The 25,059-nt window shown below is 44.6% G+C and overlaps 1 protein-coding gene across 1 annotated transcript in view; it reads right to left on the minus strand.

The window, feature by feature from the left end:
* Window positions 1-3,080: 3,080 nt before the first annotated feature.
* The window catches only part of SYT16 (synaptotagmin 16), a gene marked incomplete at both ends in the record, with an annotated part of 35,335 nt that continues 13,356 nt past the window's right edge, over window positions 3,081-25,059 (minus strand). Inside the window, 4 exons of the mRNA XM_084287013.1 lie at window positions 3,081-3,394; window positions 14,040-14,229; window positions 15,281-15,724; window positions 19,595-19,851. Coding sequence (XP_084143139.1) covers window positions 3,081-3,394; window positions 14,040-14,229; window positions 15,281-15,724; window positions 19,595-19,851 — 1,205 coding nt within the window. The remainder of the gene's footprint in view (window positions 3,395-14,039; window positions 14,230-15,280; window positions 15,725-19,594; window positions 19,852-25,059) is intronic.

Consider the following 25,059-nt stretch of genomic DNA (forward strand, 5'->3'; position numbering starts at 1 on the left):
ATTACGGGAGCTCTGGTATAAAGGGGAGCTGCTGCAAAGCCTTCTTCATTTCACAGATACTCAACACTGCAAGGAGAAATAAACCAAAAAAGCAACAACCTCCCCAAACTAGAGCTCGTAAGCATGAGCACCTCCAACACTGTTCATCCCAAGATTCCTAAATCCCTCTGGGCTTCAGGAGGAATTTAATGAACCTCACAAACGTACTGCTCAAGGCATGGATGTGCCAGCGGGTTTAGCAGCAGCTCCAAAATAATAAAAATAAAAAAAATCAGTGCTTCCCTTGCCTCATCCCTTTTTCCGTCGCTCCAAGTTCTTCCTGAAAACATCAGGCCAAAATGCCGTTGCAATGATGCAGGAAGCTACTGCATCTGAGAGAGGAGTTTTAACATGCTCAGATATTAGCTGACTCCAAGTATCCTGCCTCCCACTATTCTACAGTGAAAATATATCTTAAAATTCAATTTCCCTTATGCTGTATCTTAAGAGAAGATGTAGATATGAAAACAGCATGGAAGTCCAAAACCAGTTTACTTCATTGCTTTTTAAAATGGTCTTTTCCAAGATTTCTTTTTAATCAGACAATTAAAAACCTGGGTTATCTCCAGTTCAGTTCTGAAACATACTTTCGAGTTATGCTTTTCCCTTAGCTAATCATTAAATTAAGAGTAAGCAATACTTTGCAGGTTCAAGAAGTAACTAAGAGAATCTTAGTAAGTTTATTATACACACACATTTCAGATAATAAAATTGCTTATAAACACTTGCATATATATATACATTTTTTGCAGTTCGGGAAAAACAGATGCAGAGATTGGAAAACATCTGAAATCAGCAAATGCACCTTTTGAATTGGGCTGTTTCCTGTGCTTTTTTTTTTTTTTTTTCCAGAAGAAAAGTACATGGTAAAAGAAGAACAGTCCAACCTGTTCTGCTCATTACCACTCATATGCTCATTTTCTCTCCTATTGGTAATACAGCAGTGTTAACAGTGCAGTCAAAAACGTAGTTGTGTTTGGGTTAGATCCTGCTTTGTGATACAAAGCTCCAGTAGTGCAAAGCAGACATTATGCCAGCTTATCAAGGCAGTGGAGGACAGCCCTCCTGCATAGGACACCCACCAGTCTCACTGGAAATGGTGCTCAGACAGGTAAGTGTAAGATTTTCTGTAACCATGACCTGTAGGACAATTTGTCTCACCTATACCAGCAGTCCTTCTCCCTACAGATTATTCTGTCTTGTTGGACTGCACCGTGAGGGCGAACAAAGCCTGTTTGCACCACATCAAGTGATAACCCAGGTCTAGCACTTCACTGGGTGTGAGGCAAACCAGCACCCAGGCTCAGTTTTGGTTAAAAAAGCCAGTGCCCAAACTTGCACTGGTTAGATCTGCACAGCACCATTGAAGGGAAGGAGACAATTGTGGTGCAGGAGGGAGAGTTTGGTGCCAGGTCTCAGTAAACAATAAAAACAAAACATGAGGTGATTCAGGACTGAGAAACCTTTTCAGCAAAATATTTCCCATCTTGCTACCATCAGCAGGAATGAAGAAAGCCATTCCTCTCCTGAAGAGAGCAGGGAATCAAAATCACGCTGACAGAGTTTGAATGTCTTGGCACCTTACTGTCTACGTACCATCACTGCACAAGAGGATGAACATCCTCTGCTGTGCCACACGCAGCTTTGCAACAGCAAACGACTGCTAAACGTTCAATAGTGAGGCAGCAGACGAAGACCTGTCCCTACCCATTGACTCCACGACTTTAACTCACAGAGACAGGAAAAAAGATTAAAATGGAAAATGACAAAACTGAATCTGAAGAGTAACTACATAAAAGTGTCATCACCTCATCCAGCAAGCCTGCTCCTTGCACTGGTTTCAGTCAGAGGCAGGAAACGTAAAACTTTTCTCCGGTGTTGGTTCGGCAGAGCCAGCACCCCCTCTAGGAGGGGTCCCCCGGATCCTGTTTCTTGCCTGTAGGAGAGCTTGCCCCAGCAATGAGGTGATGTGGTCTGGCATTCCCTGCTGCTCAGCATGCCAAAAATGGTCCCTTTTCAGATCCCCAGAAGACATGACAGGATAGAACATTTGAACAAGAGCCCCCAGAGAACTTGAATTGTGCTTAACTGAATGAGAGAAACCACGGCCAGAAAGCCATTCTGCATGCTGCTCACAGGAATGCTTTTCTGAATGAACCTCACTTTTACAGAGCAAAGTAACACATGGCCAAAACGATGCAGGAAAGTGTGATTCAGGCACAAAGGTGGATGTGCAGCTTGTTCTGGTCTTTCTTTCTTTTTTTTTTTTTTTTTGGTATCCATGATGACAGAAGCCATGAACTTCAAGTAAGCATCTAAACATGCGTTGTATAACTGCGATATAAAACCGATGCCAGTTACCTCTCATGCACGCCTATGGCAATACAGGCTAACAAGTGCACAGGGTGCCTCATTAAAAATATTTGTGGTATTAAGTCCTAATGAATAATATCAACTGTTAGTACAGGAAACAGTAGTAATGCCTAGGCACTTAAAAGTTGACAGAGAATTTAACAGTGTTTTCCCATGCTGCCTGAAAAATCCAGTCCATAGTGGTACCAAATGCTTATTTCTAGGACTCAAAAACGTGGTAATAAGAGAGAGAACGTGATCTGCATGCAGTTTAGCCTATCTGAGCTATCTGCCTGTCAAGAATGTTTGCAAACTTCATTAATATAAATAAGGGAAGGAAGAGAGAATTTACCCCAGAAGAAAACAGCATCAAAATCAGACTGCGATGGTTAGGCCTGTGACAAAATGAGCAAGACAAGGCCCAAGGAGAGGATTCTGTAGGCTTGCCCTTTGCTTTTCCCTTGGGATAATTATTTGGATATGGAAAATGCAGGGCAACCTGCAAAGACAAGACGTAAACTTGCTTCCCAGGCCTTGCCACTTGCAATGCTCACGACAGATGACATTGACAGTCAAGTTGAAGCGTACAAGACCTGGCAGAGCACAGTGCTTGCCATGGGATAGCTGCTTCCCGCTGATTGGGATCACAACCCACGGGTCCCAGGACCTGCAGGCTGCCCCCGTAACCATTAGGACTCGAGCAGCGTGTGCCACCTGCAGACCTGCGTCCCCTTCGATTCCTTCATTTCCTGCCAGTGACTTTGCTCTTCCTGCCCGCTGCTGTTCTGCCCCATGGAAATCCAGCCAACCATCTCCTTGCGCTTCATGCTGCGCTTGTTGTATATGGAGATCATGAGCGTGACGTCGGAGAGCTGGAAGAGGGCAACCTGGAAGATGAAAGTTTCCTTGTAGACGGGGTTGGGCTGTCCTCGGCGGATGGAGGTCTTGCAGCGAGACATCTCCTGGCCCATGGAGTTGAGCAGGCAGAGCTTTCCATAGGTGTCTAGGACAAAACAGAGGGAAGAAAATGTTTGGAATGGTTAACAGACTAAACAAAAGCCCCAAGTCATCAAAAAAGAAGCCAAAACACTCAAAGCAGCGCAGCTTTGTCTGCACTGCAAAACAGATGAGTTCTGGGATGATCTCCATAGTAAAATCCATGGGATAAGAAGCAGCAGATGACAGCACCCCTTGGACTTCCTCATATTTAGCTGGGGAGAAGAAAGGAAAAAAACAGTGCTTCAGGCCATTCTCCTGGAAAACGCAGGAAATCTGGTTCCCAAGCCTAGGAAATCTGTCTAAAACTAACTGAAACCATGAGCATCTCTGTGGATTCTCCACGTCAAACGGTGCATCTGCACCTTCCCTTCCTCTCCCTCACAACAAAGCTTCTTTGGAGCTGTCCTACCACGGCTTCCTTGGCTTCCCTTGCTTCACTGTCACTATCATTTGGGAAAAAAAAAAAAAAAAAGCCTCTACAAAAAGCCTCTATGACCTATTATTTGAAAGAGCAAATGAAAAGGGTGCTGAAAAAGAAGGAAAAGAAACCTGCATGTGCAGTGAAATGATTTCATCTCACACAATGGTTTCAAAACCTGTTCCAAATTTTTGTCTTTTTTTTTTGGTGGCCTCAATTTTATTCACTATTTAAGCCAATGTAAGGAGTAAAAAATGATCAGTAAATAAAGGGAAGGGATGGTTTAATTTGATGTTCCTATAAATCCACCCTTCAAACTCTTGCTGCCTCCTGTATTAACTGTTTCACCTCGGTACGTGGTGGTCTCAGGCAGAGCTCTGCAGCCCCACAGCCCCACCTGTGTGCAATCTTTCGCCTCGCTCTGCAGGCGATGGTAGCAGATCACTTGGCCAGAAAAAGCCTCTCCTAACCCCTCTGTAAATCTGTGCCTGGGTTTCTGCAAGCGATTATTATTTCAGAGTGTGCTGAAGATAGGAAATAAATAACAAGCCGCGGTCTCTTGTCTACAGCATGTCTATCCTCTTCTGTTCCCGTTTGATGTGCTATTTTACGCACTTATCTGCTGAGCGACACAAGGTGTGAAATTACACTTCAGGTGTGAAAACACTTCTGTGTCTCCAAAGCAGGGCTCGCCGCTCCTCAAACTGTTCCGCTGAAAAAGCTGTCAGGAGACTGACAATCGAGGAGCAATTTGTGAGCCTGCACAGCTGTACAGCTATCGAGTTACTGCGGGGAAAGTTCAGCCCAATCATTAGCTAGCGGGGCCAACTTGGCTCCCAACACAACGCTGGGGATGAGTAAACCGTGCCAGCAAAGACCTACTCGTTAGACAGAAAAGCGGAGCTCTGACGTAAAAAAGAGTTTGCTGATTGTAGCTGGGAAGGAAAGAGCTGCTTCACCGCGAGCTGATTTCCCAAGAGGAGGGCTGATTCCCACAGGAACATTCGACTCAAATCCCTCGGGTGATGCCGAGGGGCTGAGATCTGGAACGACTTCAGACCCATCAGAAACGAAACGCGCAGGAGAGGACTCTGCTCAAGCTCAACTCAACGTGAAACCAAGCCAGATAACCACCAGGCACAATTTCTTGCCATACTCACAGAGATGTCACTTTATTTTGTTCTAACAAACCAGAACGTGCACTGAAGTACCAGGATCACCAAGGTTGGAAAGACCTCCACGATCATTTAATCCCTTACCTGGACATCCTGGCTGCAGGGAGCTCCCCTGAATTCAAGATAAATGGGGAGTAAGGTGGTTTTTTTTCTTTACTTTTTTTTCTTTTTTCATTGTGAGGACAAATTTCAAAGCAGCCAGAAACTCAGCCAGGCTGATTTTTGGACACAAACAAGCAGCTAAGTAGGACAATTCCCTGCTTAAATTCCAAACTGCCTTTCCTTTAAAAATCGAAATCTCACATCTTCTGCATAACTTCAGTACATTTTCCAAACCAATCCCACGTGCAGGCAGAAAGCTGAAAAGGCTCCTTTCTGCTGGCATGTAAGCGAGGCGAGTGCTGGGACACGGGAATTCATTTCAGCAGAGCCCTACAGAGCCAACCAAGTTGCAGTCACTACAGCCAAAGCAGCACATGGCATAACTGGGCAGCCGTCTAGTGAGCAATGCTGCCACTGGAGATGAGCTCCGTTTCAACACTAAACAAGTGCCACAGCTTAAACCTCACAGGTGTTCCACACATCCCAATTTTCCAGGTATTTGATGGATGGGTTTCTTGCAGTGTCACATCCCTTAGTGAGGCCTCAAGTTTTGCAAGCGTGAAGTAACAGAGCTGGCTTTAAAGACAACCCAGCACTGCACAGCTGATGACTTAAACCAAGAATCAAAACCAGAAAATTAGGCTTTTTCCTTAATACACATCAGGATCTGTTAGGTAATTCTCTGGCACCATCCTGCCTGCACAGTACCAAGGTCTGAGGGAGTTTTGCACACATCATCTGGCTGAGGTGAGAATGTGCAGGCTGGGAGGAGAAGCAGCTCACTGCAGAGCTAATACCAGGAGCCTTACTCACCTCCGTGTAAACACAGGCACAAAACCAGAGCAAGTGACATCAGGCTGCTAATTCTTCTCAGATTTATTCCACTGGGTGTATTTTACCAGCCAAAAGAATCGAGCTTGCCTGAACAGAAATAAAGGAGTAGGTGTGGATAATATATTTAGCATATGAAATTTGCTTTGCAGAGCTGGTGCGTACGAAGCAGAGCTGTTATTCTGCTTCACTAACCACATTTGTGGCTCGCTCACCCGTACCGCATTGTGCTCCTTTCAGCACCTTTTTAGGTGTCTGATTGGAAAACACTTCCCAGCTCTTTTTGTAGTCCAGTCTGCTTCTCTGAGATGGAAAGCTCTCCCCTTGGCTTGGCTTTGCCAAACAAAATCCACCCCTGGGTACCCGGTAAGATTAGTGGAACTAGAGCAAGGATGAACTTGCCGGTTTGCTGAGGAATGTATGTGTGAGAGCATCTATTCATTATGAAGGCAAACATTTTCCATCTAATTACATGCTCAGATTCAGTAATGGCCTCATTACTGTGGTATCTCAGCACTTTACACTCCTCAGTGTATTTACTTTCATGTCACCTCTGTCAAGCACAAAAGGAGAAGAAAGATTAAGGCTTACATTCCTCAAAATGCCTTAGAGCTCACCTTCTCTTGAGACACCTATCTCACTGATGTGAAGAGCCAGACCTCTTAATACCTGGGATTGTGTGGCACTGAAGCTTGCCTCCAGTTACACAAAAGTCTGTGAAGATGCAGGAACAACGTCAGATTTTGCCAAGACCAATTTTAGCACCACATCCACCAGGTTCTCCTTTCCATACAGACTTTGGACCAGAAGCTCTTGCCACAGATCATTTTTACGTTGAACTCATCATTCATCCCAGGGATGAGTGGAGCGAACAACGCTCACAGACACGAAATATCAACACCTCTGCATTTAATACCAGAGTGAAAAGCACTAAATCAAGGAACACTGCAAGCAGCCAGACACATTTTGGGCTGGCGCTGCGTATTACTCCAGAGGTTTGGCCAAACGTCTTCTCCTGCAGACTGCTCTGTCTCCATCAGCAGTGCCCCAACCATAAAACACCTCTTGAGAGCTCATCTGCAAAGGCAATCAGTTTATCCGTGATTCTTCTAATGACCCATTTCTGTCATCATCCTTCCAAGGGAACTAACTGATAATGACAACTCAGGGGAATAATCAACTATAATTTATACGTTCCTGGTTTTGGAGCACGGAGCGTAGCGTGAGCTCTGCTTTCACTTACCCTAAGCCCCACCATTATTAAAAACACTGACCTGTGAACAAAAACACTGCAATACAAAAGGGTCCAGCTCCCTGCTTGAATTTATATTTAGAAAGGAAATAAACAACCAAAGACTTCTGACCTCTCAGGCTGTGGACTGCAGGGCATAACGCAGCGCTGTGCGGACTCTCCCACCCTCGCTCCAGGCAAGCTAGCTTGTTTCCAAAAGCAGTACAACCATGCCAGCATGCTGCAATCCAGACTAATAAGACCCATGGTAAAATAAAGCCTAGGGCCTTGAGCTTAATTTCCCCCAGCTGGCATGGCCACGCTCCCAGCCCACAAAATAAACAGCAGCAAAGCAGCCTTGGGGGCAGCATCCCTGCTACTCTGCACAACTCAGCGTGAAGATCCCTTCCCTGGTACCCCCACTAACTCAGACTGACCTGTCCCAGGAGGCTGCTGCTCCGTCAGCCCATGGCTTTACCTCCCCATGAAACCGGCACCGGGGAACCTGGCTCACTGCAGCTGTAGTGGGGAAAAGAGCGCGGAGGAAAATTAGACTCAAGCTTTTGTGGCCAGCCCCATGTCGTGAAAATCTGCACTGGGCCAGAGGCAGCTTGTGGCCTACTCTGTTTACTACACAAGAGCTGAGAGCTGCCTACTATGTCACTGAGGAGCCAAATTTCTTTCCCTGCTTCCACAGAGCCTCTGCCGCTGCGGTCCCCCTCCTGCGGCTGGCAGCTCTCCTGCGGGGAGAGGCTGGGATCTGGCAGGCTCCGCGGCGTCTGAGTCACTGGGGAACAGACCAGCAGTGCCTTTCGTTTGAAAGGCAGCAGAGAAGGGTGCTGTGCTCCCTGGAAGCGTCTCTTGGCCTCAGCAGGGGGAATTGCCAGCACGGATGGCTTGCTTTGTGCAAGTTGAGGGGCAGAATGAGGGGTCTCTCCAGCTGCACGAGGTCTGTCCTCCAGTAAGAGCAATTTCAGTGCTTCCTACAACGTGTAGTGTGCTTTATGCTGCCTCAGAGATGCACGAAGGCACAGCTTCTCAGCAACGGCAGTGATAACTCTGCTGCAGCATGATGTGAGGGCACTTAGGTTTGGTTCTCATCTCCAGCGACGGTGCCCACAGGCACGGCTTTATCGGACCGCCTGCCATCAGGCCGCCTGCGAACGCTGCTCCGTGCACTCGCTGTGGGCTTGCATTAAACATTTGGCTCCAGAGGAAATTTGGAATTAGCAGGGAGCAATTCCTTTGTCTTCTGCTTGTGTTTGGAGGGGAAAAAAGAAAAAATGAAAGATTTTTTCTTTCTTTTTCACAGCTATGGGACTGGGAGAAGCATCGCCAGGCACTCTGCTTCAGATGCACTCTTCTGGTTCTGAAATACCTTCACATTATCCACAGCAAGTGTACCATGGTCACAGACATACAAAACCATTGAAAATGTTAACAGATAACTGCAAGTGCAAGCTATCACTGGATTCTGTCACTGGGTTTGTTTAATTATTATGGAACATCCTCAGCAAAATCTCCCAATTGCTCCTTGAAAGCTCCTTGGTTTTTGGTACCAAGTCTCACATGTCTCACATGGAAGAGTTGCACAGTCAGTCCATCCACCCAGCAGTGCCCAACGTCACTTGCCTCAGAAAATCTATAAAAACAGAGCATATACTGGCTGCATATAATGGAGGGAGCCAGAGCTGTATATGGCATTCATTGTGCAGGTGCTTGGATATTTACAATCACATAGAATTTTTTCTTTTTCTCTGTATAATATATGATTGATTGATTTTTTTTTTTCAGACGGTATTTACTATAAGCTAATACCTCACTCCCAAGAGGCTCTGAGTCCACCCGTGTTGAGTATGAATCCCACCACCATACCTTACATTTATCCATGCTTCATCTTCCACACCAGTGCCCAGCTGCTCACTACTGAGACACCCTTCTGGGACTCCCTGCAGCTGGCCACATCTCTTCTACCCTGAACAAAGCTTCCTCGGCTTATTTAAGTTGATGCAAGATATATCCAAGGACAGGCAATGAAAGATGTCAAAGGAGACGTGGTTTTGTACAATCCCACTGTGACCAGCTGGCAAGTAGTCAGCACTGAGCAGTTGCCCAACACCTCTACTGCTGTTTACCAAGCTCTCTGGGCTGACTCCATCCCAGCTGCCTGGTACAAATCACCCTTTTATTACTGATGAGATGGGAGCAGGAATTACAGAGCTTTAGGAGCTCAAGCAAGCTCCCTGTTCAGTGCCGGATATGCTGGTTAAAAGTTACCTTTTTATTCAGCTTCCTGGTCTAAATGGGATCAATTAAAGAAATTATCCCGTGTCTTAGTCCTCTAGGAATGAAACAAGGATAATAACTTTCCTTCCCCCACAAAGAATTTGATAAATTAAAATCCACTAATGACTTTCAGGCACTCTGATACTAGACCAAAAAATACCATCTGAGGACCCTAATTTTTTCTACATGAGCAGCTTCTGCACTTCTTGGCAGTGTTATCCGGGGCTCAGGTAGATGTTTGTTTTCAGACAAGTCCTTACTTCAAGAATTTCTCCTGTTCCCAATAGAAACTCTGATAGCTTGTTCTCTCCCTCCTGTCTTTCCCAGAGTTAGTGCTATTGTATTTGTTTAATGGGGTTAATATGCTGCTGGTATAATAATGATCATGTACGGATGTAATTACTATGTGTGATTAATTCTGCAGCTGCTGAAAAGCTAGGAGGACTTTTCTTAGACATGGGAATATCTTTACAATAGTCCTTCTCAAATTGCACTACACCCAGACGTAAACCCCAAAAGCAATGTGAAAGAGGAAAAGCGAAGGCTGGATTAGAGGAGGGAGAGCTGCACCCAGCAGAGCCGCTGATGGAGGTTAAATATCTTGTGGGCAGAAACCATCCTTCTGCTGCCTGTTCACACACTGACGAGGGCAAACGATCCCCGGTCCATCACTACAATCCCAAGGTACTACTATCCCATACAAATAGCACGTAACCGGTTATAAATTTTTAAAGATGTGTCTGCCAGTGCTGTATGCTTCTCTTGTTACTTTCCTTACAGTAAACATCCTTTAAGTGAACACGCTGAGCTTTGTTCTTCTAAGAAAACCCAATACCACAGACCGAAACATGAACCCCTATGAAATGCTAACTTCTTAATGTTGGCATAACTAACGTTACTGATTTTTACAAGAACCGAAGAGGAGGAGGTGCACAGGACACATCTCATTAGTGCTAAAACACCTGGGGTGCCCACATCTGACAAAGCTGTAAATGCGTTTGTGCACGAGGCTTTTTGGCAGACACTGCCAATTTACAGTCCAGTGCTGCAGCCCTGCTCCTGAGTGCTCTTAAGTGCTCTGAGTGATAATGGACCTGTTTGTGCGCTCAGGGATTGTGAACTCAGCTCTTTAAGTCTGCATATTCCCCAGAACAATGCCTGGATGCTTACTCTTGATCAAACGATCCTTACATTCCACATATGTGACCTGAAGAGAAGACACTGCCTGGTAGATTTAAGTCTCTGCGGGCTACCCAGCTGTTTCCTAACCCAGCTATTACCCACGTAAGCACCCATGACTTTGATATTGAAGTGACTCAGTTCAACTCTGCATCCCATTTAAAGGTTTAAGTGAAGCATAAGATGTTCCCAGGGAAAAAAAAAAAAACTGAGAGATGTGCACAATCCCCCAGCTCTAATCTTCCTCTCCTTCTCCAGAAATTACCTGCTGTAGCTTCTGCGGTTTTTAACACCTGAAATCAGCAGTGCCTGAGTCCAGTTCCCTCTTCTGCACACTGAAATCCCTTTGCAGAGAGGCCAAGAAGGGAGCACAAGTGCTGCAGGAGATGTTGAGATCACCTGTGCAGGACCCCAGGTGGCAGGTAAGGTGGGAAAAGAGCACAGCTGGAGAATTTGCTGTCTTGTAGGAGTCTCCTGTCATTGCCCACAGCTGAAGCTGGCAGCAGCAGACAATACTAAAGCCACTGGGCTGCGACAGGACCACAAAAGGGTACTGCAGAGTCTGTGTGTGCAGGGGTGGGAAATGGAGGTTGGTTCTGCCCACTGAGTTCTCCCAGTCTTACCACATCTAACTGCCCCACAGAGCAGTTTGGTCTTGATATTTATGTGTTTTGAAGCACTATTATGTCTGAAATCCCCGTGATAGTGTCAAGAAATAAATCGCTCTCTCCAAGCCTCAAAGAGCAGAGCCATGGATAGGCTGTACCTGAGGAAACACAAGGGCTATTTCCTCGCCCTCCAGAAAGGGAGGCAGCAGTTTTAGTTTTCACCTAGTGAAGGACTTACTGAGCTTCTCATTCAGCCACCAGCATGTTTCAGACAGCAACAATCCCACCTCACAGCACTCCTCTGCAGCATCTGCAGGAGCTATCAGTGAAAAGCTACTCCAGCATCTGAGACAAGTGCTGGTTTTCTTCCTGCTTCTACTTAGCTTCTTTTGATTTCTGCTTCACAGGATTTTCCTCTTCTCAGCACACTACTGGGCACTTTACAGGTGCAGAAAAAAAAATGAGGTGAGTTTGAGTAAAAGAAGCAGATAGTGATAGGTTCAGAACTTCCTTGTAATGAACTTCGCCTGATAGCAAATCTAACATCAAGACCTAGCTGGCTTGATAATACTAAAGTTGATCTGGATATAGAAAGGGTGCAAAGGGACAATGGGACAATGCAAGATAGCCTTAATAGCACAGACAGGGAGAACCATTATGAACCAGTGTCAGGAATATTAGTTTGCACGGCCAGCTTATCGAACTGATTTCACTAGGTTTATCTGAAGTCCCACAAACACAGAAAGCAGAAAATTCAGGCAGAATTTAAAATAAAAGCTCCCTCAAAGAATGCCTTCTTTTCTCGTGCTGTTCTCTTCACATCAACAAACATGCAAAATGCTTATCAGGTTTAAAGATGCTGCCAGCCAAGCTACTGCTTTCCTGTGTGCCCATCAGCTAAAAAGCTTAATGGGACGTCTAATCAAGGCAGCTAAACTTTTCCATCCTGAAAGCAAATTTGTGCACACGTGGCTAATCTGCCAAACCCCATCCCTTGAGAGGCCCAGGACAGACACAATTATACAGCACTCAGACGATGAATTTGAGGGTTGCTCAGCTTACTGCAGCACACGGAGCGAGACACCACGCACCCAGAGAGACGCTCATCAGAAGCATACCAACAAATGTCAGCAATCTGATCATGATACCGCAGGTAGTAAATTGGAGGCCAATTATTTGAGTTCTTTGCAATGCAAACATTTCATTTACGGGGAAAAGGGTGGGGCAGTACAGCTGCCTGACTGAGCCAGATGCAAGGCTTGCGCAGGGCCTGATTTAAGAACAGAAGTGCTGCAGAATCCTGCCCTTCAGGCAGTAAAGTGACAAAACTCCAAGACCACAGATGGAAAACACAACCAGAAAAACTGCAGCAAATTAACTTGGACTTATACTGGGACTACTTTCATTCAATGTCTGAGGATTAAACTTCAGGAATATGTTCATTTTGCATAAACACATGTGAACTTGCTTGCTAGAGAATGTGGTAAGTAAGAACCTAGTCTTAATCTATCTTTGCTTTAAATCAACTAAAAATGCCCTGATTTGAAACTTTTAATAAAGCATAAATGCAAACAATAGCATGTCTTTAAGTAACTGCCATGGAGATCTTTGTTGTCACAGCTAATGCGAGACGAGCTAGGGCTACACAGACTGAAGTCATGTGTTTTACTGTTGCAGAGACTTGCACTTAATTCTTGAAGGATTGATTGCTCACACAGTCAGGTTTATTTATGTAATGAATTGAAGTACTGAAGTAGTTTAGTAGAAACTTAAGTTTTCATGTCTGTACACCAAAATATCAGATAAATGCTTTGCTAGCTCTGGAATAAAGAGCACAGCATCTTGCAAATGCAATCTTAGCATTTTGCAAGCTGGAGATACAGCATCAAATCCAGTGAATGCAAAGAGCTGTCAAAGGTTCTTACCTTCGGTACCATTGACAGACAGACAACCAAATCACAAAACCCAAACACAACAGCAAACAAAAAATGCTATTCCACATTGCCATTAGCTGCTGGTTTCAGCCAGCAGGCAAAAGGATAATATGGGATGAATACAGAGCTGCCATTCAAACCCTGAATAAGGGGCACAAGCAACAAAGCAGATAACGCCACGCACTATGGTTGCCCGGCCCCATCTGTATCACAGACATTAGCACCATCCATCCACTGTCCTCCTCAAGGACTAACTATAGCTCAAGCACTAACCAAACCTACTGAAAGGCAATTTCCATTTTTTCCTTTAGGTATTGGAGGAAGGGAACTCAACTATTGAGACTCAATAGAACATCTTTCAAATCCTCTTTCCACAAAAGACTTTTTTGTGTGGCTACAAAGAAATCACAGCAGGAAGATCCCCCAAGGGCCAAAAGCACCAGGTCACCCAGAGCTCAGCAGCACAGAAGGGGACTAAAAGTATAGCCCTAGGAAATATTGAATGGCACTAGGCAGGGCCTCTGCGTGTCACATGGGAACATATAATCACTCAAAAAGTGCTTCTTTTTTTCTGTGGATTTGCTGAAAATTACTCTGTGCTCTGGGTGTAATAGCACTTCTGCCATAATCAGCTGTGGGAAAGGTACATGCAAGAAAAGGAGCATTCTGGTATTGCTGTCCTGTCAGCTGCGTCTTCATATGATTGCCTCCATTTACACTGCAAAGTTTCCCAGCACACATATTTGCAATAATGCTCTTAATTTTCAATCAGATGCTCTGCACGGAAACCTAACTCAGAAATGGCATAATTGAATATCTCGAGGAGGAAAATAAAACACAAATTTTGACTCTGTGGTGTTATTTAATAGCAGTGAAAGTACTTACCAGGTGGCCTATTAATTGCGAGGTTTCGGAAATGACTGCCTTTGATCATCTCCACTGACAGCCGCCCTGTAGTGGCATTGTACGACAAGCCCACGAGCAGCTCTGGCACCCCTCCATGCGACAGGGACTGTGTTGAAGAAGCGCTATCACTGTGAGAGATTGCTGACAGACTAAGCTGAGAGTCTGCACTCTGCAGGGAAAGAGCACTGAAAGTCTCATCAGATTTTTCACCGCCACCCTCCCTTTAATTTATATCTTGTAGCCTTGCTTAGTAAGATCTCCCTTAAGAAATGGCAATGACTAAGAATGAATTATGATAAGGCACCAAAAGAATCAGAGCATTACTTTTACAAAAACACCATTTAGCTTTCTCTTTAAAGATGAGGAACGCTATGTAATGTGTAAATCTAGTGTAAATCAAAGCCTCTGAGATAAGCATACATCCTAGCTCATTAAATGCACAGAAAATCTTTTTTTTTTTTTTTAATAAAAAGACTTTTGGATGGAATGCATTTTGTTTTTTTTTTTAGTCATGTACTGCGTATTTTCTTAATTTCTTTCCTTGCACCATGACATTTTCTCTATCCCCTTCTCACCCAGCCTGTGATGTTTCATTCATTTTGTGTGCCTAACGTCTTACTGAGCTTCTTGTAGACAATGAATCATGTCAGAGCTCATCTACACAAACTGATTGGCATAGCCAGAGCTGGATACAGCGGTGATATGCATGGAAGGCTATGAAGCAGCACTGCCAGTTCCTCCTCCCATGACCTACCACTCCAATCTGCCATGAAAAGAAACATTTTCTGAGTATTTCTGGTAACGTGGAAACTGCTCAATGCAGAGATCCACAGGCCAGGAGCTAGTGCCAAATGAAGTAGCTCTTGAACTGGCAGTAGTACAGCTCCACCAACATAACGGTGCACAAGAACTACTGTTCTCGTTGAAATGAAGGTAATTAGCCTTTGTGGCTCCAGGACCCAAGCTATTAATCCTGCATGGCACGGTGTTTGATGTACAGAAGTACAAGCTTACTAGGTGAGCCATGATTAACGAGGCACAGCTTTCTGTGTGGAAGATGTGCCCTGTGCTTCCCCTTACTGCTACCTGTGGTAAATGACAGTAGGACAGACCCACCAGTTGCATCCTAATGGCCCTGAACTGAAGGTATTAAGAACAGCTGGTCCCCATTCACTAAAGGAACAATTTTACAGACTCCAAATTTCCTTCATCAGACTTACAGTCAAATTACTCCTTGGCTCCAAGACCAGCGTCACCTTCACGTCCCCCTCCTGGCTGATGTTGCTCAGGTAGAACAGCTGTTCTCCCATCATCTTCTCTCCAACCATCTTGTGCACAGCATAGAGGCGGAAACGGATGGCGTAGCCACTCAACTCATGTGGCTCCAGCTTACTGAAAGTAATTTTATCCTTGAACATGGGGACAGGTCCTCTCTGAACGCTTGTTTTACCCCTCTGTTTCTTGCTTGGCATCAGGACTGTGTGCACTTGCCAGGTGTTCACACCGCTGCGGTCTTTGTCTGGGATGTCCCTGGCCTCCAAGACAGTAACCACCAGTTTTTGACTTGAGGCTTTATAAGTGAAGATGACATCTAGATCACCGCATCTACAGACGGGCTGATGGGCACTCTCATGAGCTGGTACACTGTTTACTTCATCATGCTCCTGCAAAGAGAAGGAAGAAATAAAACCTCCATCAGAGCTGAACTGCCTTTGTGATTCCAACTCTACTTAAAGATTTTTCATCTCCTCACTTGTGTTTGCAAATGTGGACAGTTTCTCTGCAAAACAAGGGTCCCACTTTCTTTTGAGATGCGAATGCTCGTTAACTGCCTGATCCTGTGTAATATTCCCCATACAATCTAGTAAGCAACAGCACTTGATGAAACATTTCCAACAAAAGGTTCCATCAATATTTGAATGTTTTGCAGAAGATTGTTAACTTGGCAAAAATTGTACATAGGGGAAAAATGTTTTGGCTTGGTTAAAAAAAAAAAAAAAGACAACCTATTACTTTGAATATACACTGAAATTTTTTCAAGATGGCTTTTTTTTTTTTTAACATTACTGAAATCAAACAATTTCATCGAACCTGCTACCTTTTTGGATATTTTGTTCTGTAGGAAACTAAGAAAATTAAGCACTGTGTTCAGTTTGATTGAAGGGGAAAATCATAATGTCAGAACTTGTGGCAGAATGGAAATTCCATTTCTAGATGCTACCCTATAACTCAATAACTTTCCTACTGCTAAAGCAATGATAATCAAGAAAAACGGTCTGATTAAATACATATTGATTCTTTATTCACTTTTTAAATCTCCCAAGAGATGCATCTGTTCCTTCTGTTCAGTGTGGGTACTAATACGTTCGGAACAAGAATTCAAAATACAAAATCAAAATGTGCAGATGAAATCACACGCGATCTTTTACCTTCTTCTAAAGCAAAAATCATCTTGATAAAATAAAAAATGGATGCTCACCTTACCTTTTGATGAGTGGGCGTGTGCGTTTCTGTTCAAAAGTGCTTGTTATCTTAGAGCTAGAATGTGCTTCATGTGATAAAGGGGTTGCTATAGTGATCAATGATTTGTATTTAAACATGAGTATACACTGTACTCGGGAAAGATTTTCAGTTAATAGCCAGAAGGTGAATTAAGGCCTGTCACTAGCAGTCTGAGTCACCCTCCTCCTCAAACATTTATCTTCTTTCGCATTTCAAGTAACACTTCTTTTCAACAGAGGGATCTTATTGTTTAGAGCGCAGATGATGGGCCAGAAGACTTCTGATGTAATTCCCTTGAGAAGTTTCTAGGGCGGCCTGTGTCTCAACCAAGATCTCAGACAAATCTCAAAATTTCCATCTACTTCCTGTCGATCAGCTTTTCAAGTGTTCAGGCTCATCTGCAGAGCTCCAACTTTCCTTATTTTTACAAGTGTTTGAGGCATTCATACCTGTGGCTACAGATGTCCATCTGTGTACATTAGTGATTGAGACCTGCTGTCATATATTTTGCATTAGTGGTGTCAAAGAGAGAAAAATCACCTCTTGGTCAGCGCACAAAATGACTCAGTTGCTCATAAAAACACCTTTCTGTATGAGCAGCAGGTTTCAAAGACAAAGATGCCAGGCAGGCCGGGCTGCCGGGAGAGAACGTGATGTTATGCAAATGCAAGTGCTGCTGTGTAGCTGTCAAGTTATTTCTGTCTGGCTGCTGAAATAATATTTAAGAAGGAAAAGCAAAGGGATTGCACTTGATTCATGCTTCCCCCCACATGTTCATCCCTCCCCACTTTCATCCGTGCATTTGCTGTTGAGGAGATGGGATCAAGGCACATTTGAGAATTGCTGCTGGAGTACAGAGCAAACTCTGCTTGCAGCACTGCTGCTTTCATCGACATGCCTGAGCTGGGAACGTGAGTACCTGTGCGTCATCATCTTGTACAAAAAGCCAAGAGGCACTTTCCTACCAACAGAGCCGAGCGTCTCATCTTCTGGCTGCCTGAAGGGCGGGCTGAAGGTCAGATATCTGGTCTTTGACAGAGCAGTTAAAATGGATCTGGATATTAGGAAATCTCAAACTGTGCTACAATAGCTGTGGCCACATCCAGTGCAGAGAAAACTGCATGTGTTGGAGGAAAGGAGGGAAAGAGAATGCCAGACTCCGTGCCAGTGACCTTTCCGTGGACAACCAAGCTGTCGCGATCCCACAGGCTGGTGCTTTCAGAGAGAGCTGTGCTATCTGGGACTCACCTCTCTACAGGTGTTCAGCCCACGAAGCTTATAGATGCTTGGTCTTCTTTCTGTGGAAGTCTTGACAAAATTCCCATTGGCTTTCAGGGCTCAGCTGGGGCTGCGAGTGCTTTGTGGATGTATTGGCTACACAAACTATATAAACAGTGAAATTGAAATCCAAGGAAAGTGTGGGGTCTAGACACTACATCTGAATTTATTTATTTCCCTCTTCCCAGCTCAGCTGTGGTGGCGTCAAGCTAAGTAGACTGATTGATACTGTATGTCTAACCCAGTCACTCAGGACAGAGCCAACATCCATTTCACTAGGTAAAATAAGTCCATTTCTGCCAGAGAAACCTGTGAGAGCAGCTAATTATGGACTAGGCTTGAAATGGTACTTGTGGTTCCACGGCAGGGGCATAAAATTATCATTTTTGTCTCTAAAGAGAGGAGCTCTGAATGAAGCATAATAGAGCTTGGACATTCCTGGCATGTCAGAACATTTAGTTCCCGTAATAAAAAGTCTTTCATTAATCCACACAATACCTTTGGATGAGTAGCTGCTCGTAGTAGACAAACCAGGACTCGGGGATATCTGCCACCTGATGCTATAACCATTGTTTGCATTTTTTAACTGTACGTGCCAGGAGCGAAACGAGAGATGGATTCCAAAGAAATACAAGTGGAGGACAGCTGAGACATTGCAACGCGGGCATACCACGGCAATGCACATCAGATAAAGAGGAGGAGGAACGAGCCTCAGATGGGCAGACAAACACTGTGTGTCAGGCATGCAGCAAAGAGAGGCCTGGGCTGCCGTCGCATGGAGTTCCCTTGTGTTGTACGGTGCTCTGTGGGACTGCTTTGTGCACCAAACCAAAACGCCCTTTAAGGCTGGAGCGTACACACCAGGGAGTGGCTCTCCATCACTTTAACCAGCTGCAGGCAGCATGCTCGGAGGAAAGGAACCTTGCCCTCAAAGCCTCGTTGCTCGGAGTACAGAGGCTTTAATTTCCACAGCTGAAGAACCGTCTCCTTTAAGTCAGGTAGAAGACGTGACCTTTGTGTGATTCTTTTAATATGTCTGATGCAGGCTGATATTTTTTCAGAAATTCAATCTCGTGGTAAAATAATAATGAAACCAAACACATCACGCAGAAAGAATATGAGAGAAAAGAGGGATGCTAAGTCATCAGGCATTTACAAGTCCTAAAATCTGTAACGGTTTCCTGAGGCATCAAAATAAAGGTGCAGAACCAAGGGAAAGCAAAAGCAGCTCTAACCCCATTCCCTCTCCTTCCCTGGAAAGATGCCTGCTATCAGTGGGGACCCTGGTGATGGTCACTTTGCCAAGTCACAGGCAACAGTTGCCTCTAGCTTTCCAGATGCTTCCCATTGCCTAAGCCATAAAAACCTTGTGGAAAAAGAGGCAGAGATCTGACCCAGGGACAACACCATATTTCCAGGCCCACACACTGCACATGCAGCCAGTTGCAAAGCCCTGGGCCACCACAGGGTGCTCTTTGCTAACTGATGGTAAATGCTGGTTGCAATTTCAGTTCAAAGACCGAAAGTCAGACATCAAGCAAGAAAGCAGCTTCCCTGAATGAGCGTTAGTAGCAAGAGGTACAATACAAGGAACGGGGGAAACACACAGAGAGGTGTGTGCTCACGCACACAGGAGAACCATTACCTTCTGCTGTGCCAATCAATTCTTCACTTCATTTCTCCCCTAACGTTCTTTGGCCCCCAGTATCCTTCAAAATCTTACACCACATGTAACAAAAGACAATTCACTGTACCTCAGGGCTCCACGCTGATGAGCTGTCAGTAGCATCATTTCCTTCAAATCCCTGGTTGGAAAATGCTGTCTCCAGTTCCAAACATCCATCGGTGGCTTGCTGGCTAATGCCATCAGCAATGCTGGACTCCATCCTAGGCCCTTTATGCTGCCCAGCACCCCTGCTCTCCATTGTTCTTCTTGAATCAACAGATCCGTGGTCATCTTCACGATAGGGTAGGTTGTCTTGGTAACTCAGTTGGCTTAGTCCATCCAGATCTAACAATTTTTCAGCAAGAAATTAATTTCAGAGGGATTACAATGAAATCACTTCCCCTCTCCCTCCCAAAATGTGTCTTCCAAACATTATTTTTTTTATTTTCTTTTTTGACCTTGTCTCCACGAGGCATTGGGAGGGGTTTCTCAGGAAGGTAGTGGCATCACCGCCCCTGGAGGTGTTCAAGGAAAGGTTGGACGTGGTGCTTAGGGACATGGTTTAGTGGTGACATTGGTGGTAGGGGGACGGTTGGACCAGATGATCCTGGAGGGCTTTTCCAAAGTAACGATTCTAGGATTCCCCTGTATGCCAGAGGCAGTTTCTACTTAGGAGCACTGCTGCACTGGACGTGCAACAAATCTTGTATACATCAGCTTTTGGTGGGGTGGAGATGGCTGTTCCTTATTTTCCACATCCTGAATGGAGAAACTGGTTTCCCTTAGTTGAAGGAGCTCACCACCACATGCAGTATGGGGTATTCAAGAGCCTTGGGGTTGCTTTGTAGCCCCAAAGCAATCGTTGCCATGAAAATTTAGATCAGATCAATTACAGAAGAGCACAGCATGGCCCTGATGAACAGATATTAAGGCCCGGTTGGATGGGGCTTTGCACAACCTGGTCTAGTGGGAGGTGTCCCTGCCCATGGGGTTGGAACCAGGTGGTCTTTGAGGTCCCTTCCAACCCAAACCATCCTGTGATTCTGTGATATCAGCAACTTCCTTTTATGAAGGAGGAGGAAAAGACAAGAGTCAGCATGGCCAAGGGGATGGAGTGGGTAAGGAAAGGAGTTTCACATGGGTGAGAGTGCCACCACGACCTCATCACCCATCCCTGAGGGCATGGGTACACGCTATCAGCCCCACAAGCCAACCAGGAATTTCCTAACTCTATGTTTGGGCTATTTTGTTCCACGGGTGGCTGAAGGGAGATGTATTCCCCAACTTCATTGACTCTTCTGTTAGTTTTAATTCACCTGGTCCAAACGTCTACTCTATTCGCTAAAGAAAGGTTCATTAACAAGAACAAAACGATCTCCTTTGGTTCAGACCACCACAGATTCCTCCTCTACGCCATCAAAGGCTCTATTTTGAACACAGAGCACTTTACTCCAATGCATCAGCGAGAGCACTCTGCGTGGAGTGACACAAATAATTACACGGGCAGGAACGTCGATGAAAATAACATCGTGATCTGGCCTTGAATACGCTCTGCAAACACCTGCAGAAGAAAACCAAGGGCCTTCCTCCTTCCAGTGAATCTGATGCCAGGCCTCGCTTTATGAACACAGAGAGCCAGGCTCTGCCTCCATCACTTCCAAGTAAGCAAGGAGCAGTTTCAGTGAACAAAAAAAAGCTGCACCTCCAAACAGCTGTTGAAAGTAACAAAAGCAGATTCAGAAACACAGACACTCGGGATGCAAAGGTTTGTTCTCATGAAGGTCATTACCATATGACAACAACAACATATTATTTGAGTTTGGCCTCCAACTCAAATAACAGTAATAATCACTGTGTTAAATAGAAAACAATGTCTTTGCTTTGGTTTAGATGAATCAGTATCTCCATTCTCTCCACATCCCACTGTCTTGAGCAAAAAGCCCAAATCCTTCTGAGCAGAAGACATTCCGTGCTTGGTCCTAGGAGCAAATACGCTGTTTCTGATTCACATCTGCCCCACAGAACCAAACCAAAAGCACAAAGGGAATGGGAATGGCACTCAGGAGCCATTTCTTGGAGGTGGGCAGAAGCTCTTGTCCCCCCTCCTTGGCTGCTCTTTCAGTCAATGACCAGGAGAACCACCTTGTCCCCTTCCCTCTGCCCACGAAGGGCTTCCCATGAAGGGCTCTCCCTGTGGGGAAGCACCCCACAGCTTCCCAGTTATGGAGCTGTTCTGAGGTGTGGGAGATGGTCCTTCAGGAGAATGAGGGATCCCAGTCCGGATCTCTCAAACGCCAGGTGAGTGCTCTTCTCGCTCCCTTCTAACATCCAACAGCCACCCCATCTTCTCCTCCTCCTCCCAGCTGGCACACCTGGTCCTGAAATCAGGAGCCCTCATCCTCTCCCCTCTGCCCCGAGCTGAAATCAAGCGAGGGTAGGAAGTCATTTGATTCTTTGTCATTACTCCCACTCTTCCCTACAACGTCAGAAAACAGAAACGAGTAAACATGAGAACACAGGCGAGAAACAAAATAACCGAAATTCCACATACACAAATTTACTTAGAGTGACTGGGTACAGGCGCTCCTTAAGGCATTCAATTAGCAAGCCAACGTCTAATACACATTTTAAACAGTGGGTCATCCATCAAAGCACACACCACACAGCAGGCTTTCAGAATAAAACGCTACTGTAGTAAGAAATTATCCTCACACAATTGTCTTGTGGTTTTGACTCCTGCTGGGATAATATCTAGATCAATAATAGAGGAATTTTCAAAAACTACATTAAAGCCATAAAAGGCTATTCATAACAGGAAAACTCCAGAAATGTATTAATAGAGCAAGCCATTTCCCTAAGACTCAGGGAAAATTAATGTGTTAGGAAAGCAAATGTAGTATTCAGGGAAAGGAAGGGAAAAGGTGATTCACCAAAACCATTTAGAGAAACAGGCTGGCTTTTTCTTTAAATTTAAAGCAGTTTGGTAAGTGATAATCACTTACAAACACCAGTATTAGGGGATCATTACAGGTAATAGCCCAGCGACGCAGACTGGAACAACTATACATCTCCAATTACATCCGTTCTGGTGTTATATTCACAAAAAAATGGTCAAAACAGAAGTTCTTCATGTAAGGGAAAAGGTCATAGCAGTAAAATGCCTGTAATTTACTTGAGAGAACTTTAAGGAAGAAAATGTCAACTGTCTTATGAATACCTGACATGAATAAACAGCAGAGCATCACAGATATATGTTGAGACAGCCTTACCTAACTATCTGAACTTTAATTAGCCAGGAGTCCCCTCAGAGCAGCAGCAGCAAATTCTAAACTTAAGGGCTCTGTACACTAAAAGAGCACGTTTTTTTTTTTCCAGTCCTGCCCCACAGCCTTTCCCTGTTCTGTCACAAGTCACGATGAAGGCCAGGTGAACACCAGGGAACATAAATCACCAAAAAATCAGGAGAGTCTTCATTCAAGGTTGCAGAACTGGCTGTAAAGAAACTGAATTCTGCCAGATGAAAGGACAAGCCTCACCTGCAACACAACGGGAGCAGAACTCCAGCAGGTACAGGGATGCAGAAGCATCTCTCCAAGGATACAGGGAAAGCTCAACACATCCAATACTGAAAATCAGGCTGGAAAAAACTGTGAAGACTCCTCTTGAATTAGCAAGCAAATGGTTTGTCTAACCTAGAATATCTTTTTCTTCTTTTTCACAGAAATCTCCCAGTTCTATGGATTACAACGTGCTAAAGAAACATCCTGAGAGGCCTCATCAGTCCCTAAAATGCACTTCCAGAGTTAAGAGATGAAGCCCAGTAGATCTTGCTAATTTAACATCACATAGTTCATTAACCAGCAAGAAACACTGAGATGAAGAGTTTAACGTGTCTCTCTTACTTGTGCTGGCCAAGGTGACGTTTGCTATGTGGACTGCAGTGAATCACTGTTTTTACGAGAAAAAGTATTTTCTTTGTGATTTTCCAAAATGGCAGAAACTTGATCCCTTCTTCTAGACCGAACACAAACACACGCGGAAAGTTACAAGCTTGTAGAGGTCAAGCACGGTCAAGAGAAAGGAAGGATTTCAGGATGGATCTTGACACTTCTGGACTGGGTGGTGATTTTGAAGTGCCTCTTCCTGAAAGACTGGCAAGGCACCGCAGCAGAGACATGAGGCAGTGGGACTGGAGCACTTTTGCCCTCATACAGCACTACTCCCCTGCTAGATCCCCCGTTCCAAGCCACTCTTTGGTGCCTCGGCACCGCGTGCTCCTGTACACCGAACCACAGCAGACACGGGGAGACTGAGCCCTGCTCTGCCCCTGGTTATTTTGAGATTAGCCATCAAAGTGCTAAAAAACTTCCCAGAAGAGCCTCGAAGAAGCAGAACCATTACCTAATTACTATAAATCTAAACAAAAATGGCTTGTAAATTTTAGGGGCTAAAGAGAAAAAGGATCTTAAATTTCAAGTGACATTATGCAATCAGGCCAAGATTGTTTAATTTACCACATGCTGGGTAATTGCATAAGAAGACTCCACGTTTCCAGAACTAAAACAGGCTCTTTATTAACAGGGTGATTTGCAGAGAGGCTGTGGGCAGAGCTGGTATTCAAGCCATTCAGCTCCCCAGAGCATCCTCCAAACACCTCCTTCCTGCAGAGCACACTCCTCTTCCCAGGCTCTATTCAGGTTACTACAACGCTTTTTAACGGTTGAAAAGTTCGGGCTAAACAAGTCCAAAGTGCCGACCGTGATGACATTCAGAAAGAGAGGGTCAAGGAAAATCTCATTTAAGAACAGGATGTGTGAAGACTTTGCTGTATGCCAAGGCTGAGTGGGAGAGAAGCTATTCAGGGCCCTCCAAGATGCTCAGCTTCTCTGGATGCCTAAGTCTGTTGTAGATTTCTGATTCTGTAAAAAAAAAAAAAAGAAAAAGAAAACTACCAGTTTGAAGAGACCCAGCATACCTGGGGACATGAGGCTATAGTAATTTGTTCATAACGAAGGGTCTGATTTTGAGCTTAATGAGGAATGAGGTGGTGAACCCAATGTCTTTGTTGAAAGTAGGTTCCAGTATCTGGTTTAATCTAGTTCCTGAACAGCTATTTAAATCATATCAATATCACCTCTGAAAAGTTATACCAACTCTGCACCGTGTTGTGCCAGAAGAAGAGTTCAATGGAGAGCCATGTCTTGAAACGATCAGAGGGTGAATTAAAACCAAGCAATTGTATTTCAAAATTAAGGCATTCTACGGAACTGAAAACAGAGGGCACTTTCACAGCTCTTCTCTCTAATGAATTTCTCCAGATTTTAGAATGTGTTCAGGCCAATTTTCTAAGTAGCTACATTTTTAAATGCATTCCATCTTTGTTTGTATAAAAGAGTCATTACATTAGTCCATAGAAGATCATAAAATTCTTCCCTTCTGTGTCATAAATTTTTAGTTTCTGTCATTGCCTGACATTTGGCGTATGCGCTGGCAAATGATCCAGCATAATTCATTCACTGTTCACCTTGTGTTTGCAAAGCTGCTGCAAAAGGA

Source organism: Netta rufina (assembly GCF_964035555.1).
Source record: "Netta rufina genome assembly, chromosome: 5".
Classification (NCBI taxonomy): domain Eukaryota; kingdom Metazoa; phylum Chordata; class Aves; order Anseriformes; family Anatidae; genus Netta; species Netta rufina.